The 13376-nt window shown below is 41.7% G+C and overlaps 1 protein-coding gene across 1 annotated transcript in view; it reads left to right on the forward strand.

The window, feature by feature from the left end:
• The first annotated feature begins 2642 nt into the window (after nt 1-2642).
• Nucleotides 2643-13376, forward strand: part of LOC148017348 (uncharacterized) — a 61829-nt gene continuing 51095 nt past the window's right edge. Inside the window, exons 1-2 of the mRNA XM_087663154.1 lie at nt 2643-2960; nt 3361-3425. Coding sequence (XP_087519280.1) covers nt 2767-2960; nt 3361-3425 — 259 coding nt within the window. The 5' untranslated portion in view covers nt 2643-2766. The remainder of the gene's footprint in view (nt 2961-3360; nt 3426-13376) is intronic.

The following is a 13376-nucleotide window of genomic DNA, read 5'->3' on the forward strand; positions in this document are numbered from 1 at the left end:
TTTTATATGACCAAGCATCTTGCCAAGGTTCTCTTTCTTCATTCCCTTCTAGTTGCCTTATCCCTTCATCCATGTCCGTCCAAACTTTACAATTTGCATAGGAGGGAGCCTGGCGCTCTTATAAAATGAATTACATTGCGCCTCGCACTTTCCTTCTGGAGCCATCAGTGGTTCTCCTTCATCCTTGAGAGAGCATCCTTGATCCTTGAGAGGACCTCCTTCATCCTTGACAAGACGTCCTTCATCCTTGATAGGACATCCTTCATCCTTAAGAGAGCCTTGCTAGAATATTCAGTGATCTCTCACTTTTTTCCGAGCTTGCCCTCTCCTCCACTTTTCCTGCCTAGGCAGAATGAGCTTCTTCATTCACTTTTTGACTTGGGCTTGCTTGGTCTTTCTCTCATGACATGTCTTGTAACATTGTAATAGGAATGAAGGGAAAATTTATAATAAGAACCTTTCAAGATAATAAAGAAATTGTTTGACAAAAGTTTGTTTGATTCTATCTTTGTGTTGTGAATTAAATTATGTGAATGAATCATGTGTATACAATGTTTAATTAAGGAAACTATTTTAGGTGTTACATATAACCGTGGTAGGTAATTAGTTAACTAAAAGATGACCCATTTGAATAAGGGAAGCAGGTGGCCGTGATCCCTAATGAATTTGTCCTATAACTAGGTGGTCTCGATTAGTTGGGAGCTTCTTTAGTCCTACGCCGACCAAGTTTAGGAATTGATAGAACCCTTGACTCTGTGTCGTTTTCGAGGATCGGGGTGAGACTATGTCTAATGGGTAGAGGGGTCGATGTACTGCGCTACCTCTCATTTCTCACTCTCTTTGAACCAAGTGCAACATGAGTTCCCTTTTGTTTGGTTGCTCCTATGCAAAGTCAAAGTCCAAATGGTAGCAAACTTTATGTGATGCTAGATGTGATTCAGGTCAATCCTAGTGGGTTCGACTAGATTACTTCCATTGCGATATGGACTAGGGAAAATTTGAGTGACAAACCCTGGGATACTCCAAGGGGAGCTGGGCGATATCACTTGGAATCCCCCTTTGATAGGCCACAACATCATGACCTGGAAAGAAGCTCTAGATGGCACGTTACATCTTAATGAGAGTAGGCATGCCAGGATATTAAGGTGATGATGCAAGCAGGAGGGAAGAATAGTCGTGCGGTCATGCAGGTAGAAGGACATGATAGTAGTGTACTGTCTAGCTTGATGCTCTCCACACCATCATTTCTCAACTCTCTCTCTCTCTCTCTCTCACTTGCTCGCTCATGTAGGTCTAACGTAGCGCTATGTGTCCCAATCAATCTACTATTTATGATGGGAGGGCCATGGGGTCTAAGGTTGCCATATCTATCCTCCACCTTTTTTTGTGCTCCTTAAGTGTGCCTATCTTATTCCTTACCTTCTTTCAATTATTCTTTTTTGAGGATTTGCTCGATTTCTTATACCTCGGTTTTCGATTGTATTTTCCTACACTAGTAAATGCTTGGTGTTTGTCAATGGCAAGCTTTTGGCATTTTGAGCTATTGTAGCAGTGTAGGCTAAGGTGGGTGTCAAAGACTAATACAGTGGCAAAAGTGATTCACTTGGCAGCATAGTAAGGGCTAGTGAGCTTAGCTTGATTGAGGGTGAATTTGATCCTAATCTCTTTATCTTCCATGAAGTTAGCCTTGGAGGGAGCCACATGTAGCCAAGAAAAGGGCAGATTTTGAGGTGAGGAGGAATGATAGGTACATCAAGTTGTAGGACGCATGGAAATCCATCTTCCCCAAAGTTTTTTGGAAAGCATGTAGGGTATGGAGCAACAATCGCTCCAACAAGCTTAACACATTGCTATGGAAAGTCAACTCTAAGAAGTTGAACACCAATAAGGACATGCTAACTAAGTTTATGAAAGTCTCCTTGTGGTGTCCTATGTGCTACAAGTGCAGGGAAACAATATTGCATGATCTTTGACATTGCCTAAAGACCCAAGTAGTGTTCCAGAGAGTTAGGTTGTGGATAGTGAGAGCTGGTCTCAATTCCAACATTAGAATGAAAAGAACACTCTTTTGGGACAAGGGCACGCTTGATGATGAATCCCTAAAACTTTGGGACATCATTAGGGCTTTGTGCATACAAGCTTTCTGGAGAAATAGAAATAAGGTGGGTATGGCTAAGGAGAAGAGAACCCAACCTAATTATTGGGTGGTCAGTGTTGTGAGAGAGATTCTAGCTTTACTTAGGAAGATTAGGAGGAAGACCCATATCTTTAAATTTGGCTTCAAGTTTTTGAAGAGGGCTATTGTATGACTTGATTTTGGGCAACAACCAATATGCGCTGAGTGTTTTGCCCTCGCGGCACCTCTAAGTTGCAATTTAACTACTTATTTGATAGTAATATCACATATTCACACATTTAAAAAAGGAAAATAAGAGATAGGTCAGGTTTGGTACATGCGAAAATTTGACTACTTATTTGATAGTAATATCACTTCTTCACGAATTAAGAGATAGGTCAGGTCTGGTATATGCGAAAATTTAACTACTTATTTGATAGTAATATCACTTATTCACGAATTAAAAAAAGGAAAATAAGAGATAGGGGGTCAGGTCTGGTGTATACGAAAGTAAAACATAGTATAGAAAATGAGATAGTATGTCTATAGATTCTCTGAACTTTCACATGGAATTCTCTTCTGACACCACGGGAGGACTTAGCAAGCTCGTATCTTGAGCTCCATTGCCCGCTTACGCCGGTTTGGAGGATATGGTTGACGGAAGAGAGAACCTTCTGCAGAAGGTACTTGAGAGTCACCCTTCGAAGTTCGCCTTCATCACAGAAAACGCACAACAGTTCCGCTTCCAAGCTCTCCTCTCTTACGTCGACCTCGACTCTTCCGGCCGCGCTTCCTTAGTCCGCCATGGCTACCGTCTCGATCACGAGTACTTCTATCCTGCCAGGTTTGCTGCTTTTGTTCCTCTGTTTGCGGAAACACGGTCCTACATTTTAGCTCGGTCTTTCTTATGTTGATCCAGTGCCATCATATTGTGCCCGAGGATTGCTGCTTTTATTCCCGTCTGCATTTTTATGTATGATCGTGCTGCCTTGGCCTTTCACTCCTCAATCCGGTGCCATCAAATTGTGCGCTTTGATTCCTGTTAGCATATTTATGTATAATCATGCTACTACATTTTTGCCCGACCTTTTATGTATATATTCCGTACATTTTAGCCTGACCTTTCACCGCTCAGTCCAGCGCCATCAAGTCTTGTGCTGATGTTTGCTGCTTTTATTCCTGTCTGCATTTCATGCATAATGAGGCTCTGACAATATTGCCTGACCTTTTACTGCTCAATCCAGTGCCATCAAATTGTGTGCTGCGGTTGCCACATTGTGCAAGCTCGAGCATATGCAAAAGACTCTAGGTGATCCCTCATTCAGCCTGATCTTGTGCTGTTTTAGAAGTCGTTTGCTATTGTCTTTGATTTCTTTCCCCAAGAACAAGGAAAGGTTGAAAAACGTCTTTTAATTCTTTTGAAGACGCAAAGCAAGGTTGAAAAATGTGAAACACAATGTTTTGCAGGATAATGTTGATTGATATACAAGCTAACAAAGTCTTTCGTTTTATTGAAATCTTCCCATTTTAAGTTTTAATAGTTACACGTTATAGTACAAAATCTTGAACAATTTAGTGCTTATGGAGCTGGTTCCAAGTTTCTTTCATCTTGAGAAATCACTTTGAGAAGATTATAATCTTAAGCTTTGATACATAGCATATCAAAAGATCCTAGATTATGGAGTTGGCCTCTTCTAACTATACATCTATTTGAAGATCGAAAAAATAAGAGAATTCCAACCTAGTTCCCATATTCTCAAATGAGCTTTTCCAAAACAATCTTTGTTGGAAATCAGAGTGAGCCTAAGGATTTGTGCACAAGAGGGAGAGAGAGCTCAAGTACAAGAAGGAAATTTTGCTTAGTAAGCTGCTCATAAGTACAACTGGTACACTCTCTTTACATTTGAGAGTGATCTCTAGGTTGTTTATATAGCCTCATTGTGGGCTAGGGTTAGGGTTTGCCCTGCCCTTTAGCTCATTCACACCTCACATTCCCTCATGTACCCTTGCTACACTTCTAACACACCCCTCAATGCCAAGGTGATATTGGATGACATAGCATGTAGATGGTTTCCCCCCTCAATGAATCAATGCGATGCCTTTATAAAATAGGCTACAAAGATGTTTATGGAAAGATAATACACCAGATACTAGAAAAGTCAGTCCTCAGATACGTTGAAGACATAGTTGGCCTCCAATTCTTTAAGAACTGTAGGAGACTTTGGACATTTACTAGTGATATATCCTGTTTGTTTACATTTGTTGCACTTTATCTTGTTGGGATATTTTTTTCAGCAGTTGCTTACAATATGTCATTTTTTGTTTAAAAGGAGCATTTAGTAGTCACAGTACGGACTAAGAGTTGTTCACGGGTTGTCGAGGTGGATGTTGAGTTGGTGTTATTTTCTTTTTGATTTTTGTTCTCCTCATCCAGACAATACTAGATGACACCTTCAAGTGTGGGATTTGGTACATTTGTTAGGATAGTAATAAGAGTTGAAAAGCCTTTCCTTATGACTTTTAAGAGTATTGCAATGGCATCTTCTTTAGCAAAATTGGAGGTTGAATTGAAGGTAACTGAGCTTTTAGACCCTTCATGTGGAAAGTGAACTTTCCCAAGTTTTCTCCTTGCTTGTATTCCAAGCTAAAGAATTCTATTTTGAGGAAGATTTTGGAATTCTTTCCTCTTGCACCATATAGTTTCTCAAGCTCATCTCACTTTTCTTTTGCAGTTGTAGGTTGGTCAATATGGTGAATTAAGGATTCATCCAGGTGCAACATTATTATGGCTTAGGCTCTTGCGCCATCTTCAACATCCATAGGGTTGGATGGATCAATGGATTTGGTCCTTTTGATGAAGGGCCAGTAACCCCTCTCCATCATTTTATATTTTACTAACACGTGCCATGGGTGGAAGTCTCTTCCATCAAACTTGCGGATTTGAGGCTTCACATCAACATAGGCCATGATAGGAAGGTCCTACTGATTGCACAAGGCAATGGTAGTGTCTAATTCTTTAGAAGTTGGGTAATACAAGCAGAAGCAATTAAAATGATGTTTTAATCCAAGTGAATAGCAGGTTGAAAGTGTGACATATACTCTTACAATGATGAACAATGAGGTGATGAGAGTTAAGCATTTAATGGATATGCTTAGGTCCTAAAAACCTTTAGATTGTTGAGATTAACTATCAAGCAATGATTAGTAGTTTGATCAGTAGTGTTAAAAAAACACTAGTATCCAAGCTTACTGAAGTGCTTGCATTGAAGTTCACTGGTTGAATGTCAGGTTGAGAGTCACCTTAGGGGCAAGAAGCTTTGAGTTTTGAGTTTCCAGGTTTGCAATGAACTTGAACCTTACTCAATCAGTGATTAAAATCATTGTTCATGACTTCAGTGGGAAGAAAACTGAATAATTCCAAGCTTCAAGCTTTTTGGTTATGGCTGCCAGCAGGGTACACAGTTAGGTTTTTGCTCTGTATGAGCAGCAGAGAAGGAATTTCAGGAAACCTTTTGAGGTGGAGATAGCCCATTTGGGGGGCTACAAATACCTTACAAAAGCCCCTTCAATGGGGTTCACCAGCGAGAGGATTTGAAGGTCGCTTCTCTTGTTGCGAAAACTGCACTAGATTTAGGTGTTTTGTCAATGCTGGCCTCTTGCATGCATAATGTTGAGCTTTGTTGTGCCTCACTGTTGTGCCTTGAGGAGAGGAAGAGGTCTCCAAAAGAAAGCAAACCAAGATATGTCCTCCTTTGGCCACACTAGCTCCTCCAAGGTCTGTATGCTAGTTTGGTTATGGAGACTAAGAGATATAGTTGAGAAATGAACTTCTCATGTGCACTTAGGTTGAGATAGAGTTGGAGGGAGATTGTTGGATCAGAGATGGCTCTGATACCATGTTGGAAATAAGAGTGAGAGTCTAAAGACGTGTGCATAAGAGGGAGAGAGAGCTCAAGTATAAGAAGGAAATCTTGCTTAGTAAGTTACAAGTACAATTGGTGCACTCTCTCTACATGTGAGAGTGACCTCTAGGCTGTTTGTATAGCCTCAATGTGGGCTAGGGTTAGGGTTTCCCCTACTTTTTAGCTCATTTACACCTCACCTTCCCTCATGCACCCTTGCTTACTCAGAGTTTCCATGCTACATTTCTTAACAATCTTGTCATACATGGATCCTTTTCACTAACTATGGATTCTAGTGTGACATGATACTTAAATATTTGTTGCATAAATACACATGCCATACGATCAGCCTTGATCTTCTTTCAAACAATGATAAAATATGCTTGTTTACTGAACTTGCAAAATGATAGTCTAAATGCCATCATTGTTAGTAGGTGCCTTTGAAAGATTAAAGATAAAGTCCATAGCAATGCTTTGCCAAGGTCTATTTGGAATACGCGATGGATGCAATAGTCTTGGGACCTTTTGCCTATCATACTTTACCTTATAGCATACGGTGCATGTGGGAACAAAATCCCAATAGCATGCCTCAAAGTTGGCCAAAAGAATACCTTTATTGATTGTAGTATCAATGTCTCTATGTCTGCATAAAGAGAAGCATGACTTTCAGTCATCACTTTCGGCCTTGTCTACTTTGTGACACATGACTATCCGTGCATCATAAGAAAGCCATCTTTAAGTGTGTAGTGTTCATGCCTTTGGCATTGTATAGCTGATCATACACATCAGTAAAGTCTAGAGTGGCAACATAATGTTTTTTCATGACATCCAACTTTGAGTGATATGCCATATTAATTGCTGAAATTTGTGATTTTCTTGGAAGTGCGTCAACCACCACATTTTTCATACCTCAGTATGTATAATCCGAAAAACGAAACATGGAGAGAGTTTGTCCATCTCATACTCTTATTAGATAACTGTTTAAAGCTAAAATATTATCTTGAAGTCTAATGATCAGTTTACATAGTAAAGTTTATTCCTAAAAGTTGGTGTTTCCAAGTGGAAAGAGCATGAATTACAGCAAGTAATTCTTTCTCATAATGTGCAAATTCCTTTCAGCACTAGTCCAATTTTGTTGCCACTAGTAACAAGCATTATGCTGAATCATGAATAGTTTTTTGAGATTGGGTAATACTTGCATTGGGTCCAAAGTCAACTTTTCTTTAGCTTTTCAAAATGCAAAAATTTTCACCTTAGTCCACCGAAAAAAGGGTGCTCCCTTTTTCAGTGAAGCATAAAGTAGTGATGCAATTTAACAAAGGCACCCTAGTGCGTATGTGGAAGTGCTTACATGCGAGTGTGGAAGTGCTAGTGTGGAAGGGCGTCTGTGTAAGTGTAAGTGTGGAAGTAAGTGCGTGTGTGAAAGTGCTTATGCATGTGTGTGGAAGTGTGAGTGTGGAAGCAAGTGCATCAGTGGAAGTACTAGTGTGGAAGTGAGTGAGAGGAGTAAGATGATGTGTAGGAGTGATAAATGGTGCAAGTCCAAGTAGGTGGTGTAGGTCGTGAGGGTAGTGCAAGTGGTACAAACCTAGTGGTGCAAGTGGGTGGTGCAATTGGCAAGTGTAGGTAGATAGTATAAGCCTAGGTGGTGCAAGTGGTTGGTGTAAGTGCAAAGTGACCTAGGTGGGTGGTGCAAGTTGTAAGGGTAGTGTAAAGGAACTCTAAATCTAGGTGTGAAGGATCGTAACTATCAAATAGCAACAAGCAACAATCAACCAAACAATGAAACTATTGCCACCGTTATGGTTCTTGGAATAGGCTAATCAAGCACTACTCGAACCTTTTCGGGATCAATTCGGATGCCATCAATTGAGATGACATAACAAGGGTATAACAACTTCGTGTGAAAAAATTCACACTGGGATAGTTTCGCAAACAATTGATCGTCTTAAGAGATGTAAGACGATACATGAATGTTTTCCTCTACATGTAAGAATGTTGTCGAGGAAGATGACAATCCACTTTCTGAGATATATACGAAATCAAGTATCGTTTGCCTGGAAAGTTGTGGGAGCATTAGACAATTTAAATGGTAGGACTGAAAATTGATAATATCCATATTGCGTTCAAAACATAGTTTTCAAAACATTATATATTGCGTTTGAAACATAGTTTTTGGAACATTCTCTCTAAAGTTATCTGTATCTAATGGCAATCAGACCTAATATCGATTTTGATAAAATATCTTGCAACACAAAGTCGATTTATAAGGTCGTCAATCCTAGGCAAGGGATACTTATTCTTGATGATTACCTCACTGAGACCTTTATAATTGATATAGAAGTGAATCCCGCTATTCTTATTTTTAGCGAGACAGATAGGTGCGTCCCATGGGGATTTTCTCGGCTCAGTAAAAACCTTAGCTAAGTAATCTTGAAGTTCCCTAGCTATTATTGGGGGTAAAGGCGCCTCTGCCTAGTAGCCCGTGTATTACTACACTGACAGTCACCGCCACTGCACATTGCAGGTGGCGGGCGCCCGTCACTGTCACTTTATTCTTTATTCTTTTAGTGACAGTTTGAATAAAGGAAGGCCCGGTCACACATTGTGACTGTTGGAGTTTCCATTTCTAGTCTCTTTCTTTCTTGCTCTTGCTCTCCCGCCATAGCTCTCGAGTCCAACCTTCGATCCGTCGCTCCCTTTCAACTGGTATCAAAGCTTTGCCTTCCGACTCTTGAGCTTGGTTCGTGGCATTCTCAGGATCCCATTGACTCCCTCCTTGCATTGGGTCTCCTTCCCGGCAGCCATATCCGACTCCTTCGAGCTCCCGTCACTCCCCGGCTTCTCGAGCATCTTCCCGGCATTGTTGGACATCTTCAAGACATTACATCAGAGGTATTTGATCATTTTCTTCAGGGTTTACTTCAGTTCTCATGTCTCACAGACTGTAAACAAGATTGGGGCAGCCACCATTGAAGCTCCCTTGCTTTATATCTCACTTGCCTTTGAACAAGACTTGCTGGAGCTTGTTTGAGGCCTTCTTTGGCTTTAACCGGACCCCTCCGAAGCTTGGCCATCATTTTTTTCAGCCCCAAGACCAGCATTTATAGTTGGCGGAATCACGCAGCCCTCCCATATGTGTCTTCAGTATTGACAGTCACAACAGCAGCTCTCGCTCTCCATTGGCACTTGGAAAGGCTCCATTTTGGGCATATGAACATGCTTTGATGCTTCGTTTTGATGGTTGATGTGTTGGCATAGCATTTGGACTGATTTAACACTGTTTTGGGACTGTCATAATAGTCCACAGGCAGTTTATGACAGTGTTACACTGACATTTGATGCTACAGCTTGTTTGGCATTGTCATTTGATGCCCGGTTGGTCCCGTTTGATGTCCGGATGTTAGGGGAATGCATGCCTATTGTTTGGCAACCATTTGGAGCTGATTTTGGTGCTGAAATTCTCAGTTTTGAATAGTAAATCACTGCTGTACACAATTGGGCTGAAGTCATTTTACTCATGTATACTTATGCCTATGCTTTTCGGGCTATGTTTTGGGCATATATGGTGATGTATTGACACTTGGGGCTCGACATAGAGCTTGGTTTTGATTCGGAATCGTTAGTTGAGCTTGAGCTTGCTTTGCAAAGCATTTGGATGCTTCGTCTTGGATGTACTTATGGCATGTATGTTGCTTATGTCTGACCTGTCTTGACATGCTTAGCCTATGCCATTACTACATGCTAGTTACATTGATTGGAGCCTATTGCTATTGGAGCTCGGTCTTGGCTTGACCTTGGATTCTCGGAGCTTACTTGAGCTATTTATTGGCTTGCCAGAGTTGTATCTTGGGATGTACTTGATGTCTTACATGCTTATGGATGCTACATACGGATGCTCTACTGCCTACATGTTCGGGATGTTCTATTGATGTATTGTCTTGGACTTATGTCATTGGCACTGTGTCTTGCCTTGGCTTAAGCTCTTGAGCTCGTACATATGGCTTTTGTGCCAGTGGGAGCATTCTTGAATGCTTATCAGACATTGAGCAAGTGGTACTTTTATGCATTGAGCCGTTACATGCTATTGAGTAGTTACAGACACTTGAGACTTTGGGACTTCTTACCTTTTGGGATGATACATTATATGTCTTGATTCACTGTATGCTTATGAGCTAAGTCTCAGTTTTGGATCCGTATCTTTGTGAATTGACACCTACTTGTGTCAAGTTTTGGTAGTCGCAGGAACACTTTGCCCCATTGCCTGGGAGGTGTGTCTACTCACTGGCAGATATTTGTATGATATACTTGGGTGTTGGATTCATGCTTATCGACCGTCATATGCTTATGCTATGCCCGCATGATGCCGGCTTTGGTCTTGGCAGTATCTGATTACCTTGGGATCCGATTTTGGCACTACTGGCTCTCTTTTACTGAAATCTGAAATTTATTACAGCAAGCATATATGTATGGACTGACATGGATTTTTCATGTTGAAGCACTCTGAAATGATGTACTTTCACTAGTACTTGGTGGATAGCAGCTTTGGTTTCACTTTCTTCACCATTTTTCCTCAATTTTTGGTGATTTTTTGGTCATTTTCTACAGTAAACAGCAAGCAGTTTTGAACTGTTTACAATCTTCCAGCCTGCATTATGGCGAGTTCGTCCACTGATCATTATATTTTCAACATCACTAAGCTTGATGGTACGAATTACTCTTATTGGAAGAGCCAGATTTGGCAGCAGTTGGTGCAGAAATCGCAGATCAAACCTTTGAGGTTAAGCAGGCATCCGTCTGTAACTATGCCAGATGAGGAATGGCTTGAGCTTGATGAGTTATGCAAGTCCACTATTGTATTGTCTCTCATACAGCAGGTTTACTATAATGTCTTTGAGGAAGAACAGAGTGCATGGCAATTGTGGGAAAATATAAAAAATCTCTATGACAAGAAAAGTCTAGCGAGTCAGATGTATTGGCTGAAGCAGCTTATGGATCTGCGCATGAAGGAGAATGTGACTATGTCTGCTCACTTGAGCCAGTTCCATGCTATACTTAAGAACTTGACTTCGCAGGATCACTTTTGTAGAGGATGTCACTCCTCTTTTCTTGCTTGGTACTCTTAATGAGTCATGGGATGTATTCTGCATTGCATTATGTGCTTATACTGCTACCTTGAAATTATTTGATATTGAGAGTGCTCTTCTGCAGGAAGAGGTTAATCGTAAGAATTTGGATGCCTCTCGTGTGTCTCATGCTATGACAGTTAGAGGCAGGAATGATGGATATGGAAAGCATGGCAGTGGTAGTGGCCATGGACGGGATTCTAAAAAATCTCGGTCCAAGTCTCGTGGGAAGTCACATAGCAAATCCCGTGGCAGGAATGCAGATGTTACTTGTCACCATTGTGGGAAAAAGGGCCATATTAGGCCACAATGCCATGAATTGCGCAATGTAAGGCGCAAAGATATGGGGAAAGACAAAGTGCAGGATAAGTCTTCTGATCACAGCATAGTACCTGCAAAGTCCAGTGTTAAAATTGAAGAGATCAATGTTATGCAGCCTGAGAATGTTGATGATGATGATTATATCCTAGTAGCTTCTTCTAGTGCTTCGCAGATGATAGAGATACACTCTATGTATGCACAATGTTGGCTCTTGGACTCAGGTGCGTCCTTTCATGTGACACCTTGCCGAGAGTGGTTTCATTCATACCGTACTGTTTCGGGTTCTGTGCGCTTGGGTGATGACAACTCTCTTGATATTGTGGGCATTGGTGATGTTAGGCTGCAGTTTCCTTCTAGCAACAGTTTTGTTATGCAAGATGTACGTCATGTATCTGCTTTGACACGCAGTCTCATGTCAGCTGAACAGCTTGATGACGCAGGATATCATGTATGTTTTGGAGACTCTGCATGGAAGATCACTCGTGGCAGATTTGTGATTGCGAGAGGCGCCAAGGCTGGCAGTCTCTACCCCTTGATTGTATCAGCTTCTTCCCTTGATCATGTTTTGTCTATGGGTTCTATCCTACATGTATCTCTTTGGCATGCCCGTTTGGGCCATATGTCTTTGAAGGGAATGAAAATGCTTTCTGGTTTGCAGTACTTACCGCCCCTTGATTATGTATGTTTTGATTCATGTGAGCATTGTCTTTATGGCAGTCAGACTAGGTCTACGCATAAGAAGTCTGGTAGGCCACGCATGAGTGAGCCCTTGGCATTGGTACATTCGGATGTCTGTGGGCCCATGCCTTGTCAGTCTATGGGTGGTGCAAAGTATTTTGTTACGTTCATAGATGATTTTTCATGGAAAGTTTCGGCTTATCCCATTAAGCTGAAATCCGATGTCTTGGCTGTGTTTCAGAGATGGCTTGCATTGGTTGAGAACCAGTCTGGGTATAGACAAATACCTAAGGACAGATAATGGGGGTGAGTATGTCTCACGTGCTTTTGAGCAGTTATGTGGTGAGGGGGATATTAAGCGTCAGTTGACCGTCTCCTATACCCCCCTCTAGAATGGTTTGGCTGAGCGGATGAATAGAACCATCCAGGAGCATGTACGCAATATGCGTAGTCATGCAGGCCTACCATAGAGCTTTTGGATTGAGGCAGTTAGTACAGTTGTGCATGTCATAAACAGATCATCCTCTAGTGGTTTGGATTTTCAGGTTGCAGAGGAGGTATGGACTGGAAAATCTCCCTCTTATGCGCATCTCCGTGTCTTTGGATGTGAGGCATTTTGCCATGTGCCCAGGGACAAGAGAAGTAAGCTGGATCCCAAGAGTGTCAAATGTATTTTCCTTGGTTATGGGGATGCAAGCGAGATGGGTTACTATCTCTGGGATCCGCAGGCGCGGAAAGTCATCTGCAGTCATGATGTAGTTTTCTATGAAGACAAAATGCATAGGCAGCTTGAGAGAGTTGTTGAGATCCGTAGGGTCATATTTCAGGAGGAGCCGAGAGCTTGCGCACACCCAGTTGGACAGCCTACATCTGCAGCAGATACTCATGGTTAGGGTGTTGGACAAACAGCTGGGCAGGCAACAGAGCCTGCCGTGAGACGGTCTACTAGAGATAGACGTCCACCTGATAGATTTCAACCCTCGATGCATTATGTCTTGGTTACAGATGCAGGAGAGATTTTCACCTAATGAGGCTATGCGCAGGGGTGACAGTCACTCCTGGGAGAGGGCTATGCAGTCTGAGATAGACTCCCTACATAAGAATGACACTTGGGATTTGATTTCCTTGTCTCCGGGCAAGAAGGCTTTGCCATGCAAGTGGGTGTACAAGCTAAAAAGTACCCGTGAACACCCCAAGCCGGCATACAAGGCTAGATTGGTAGCAAAGGGTTTT

This window comes from Lygodium microphyllum, chromosome 22 (assembly GCF_053477565.2).
Source record: "Lygodium microphyllum isolate KBCC chromosome 22, Lygodium_microphyllum_v1.1.10, whole genome shotgun sequence".
In the NCBI taxonomy this organism is placed as follows: Eukaryota; Viridiplantae; Streptophyta; class Polypodiopsida; order Schizaeales; family Lygodiaceae; genus Lygodium; species Lygodium microphyllum.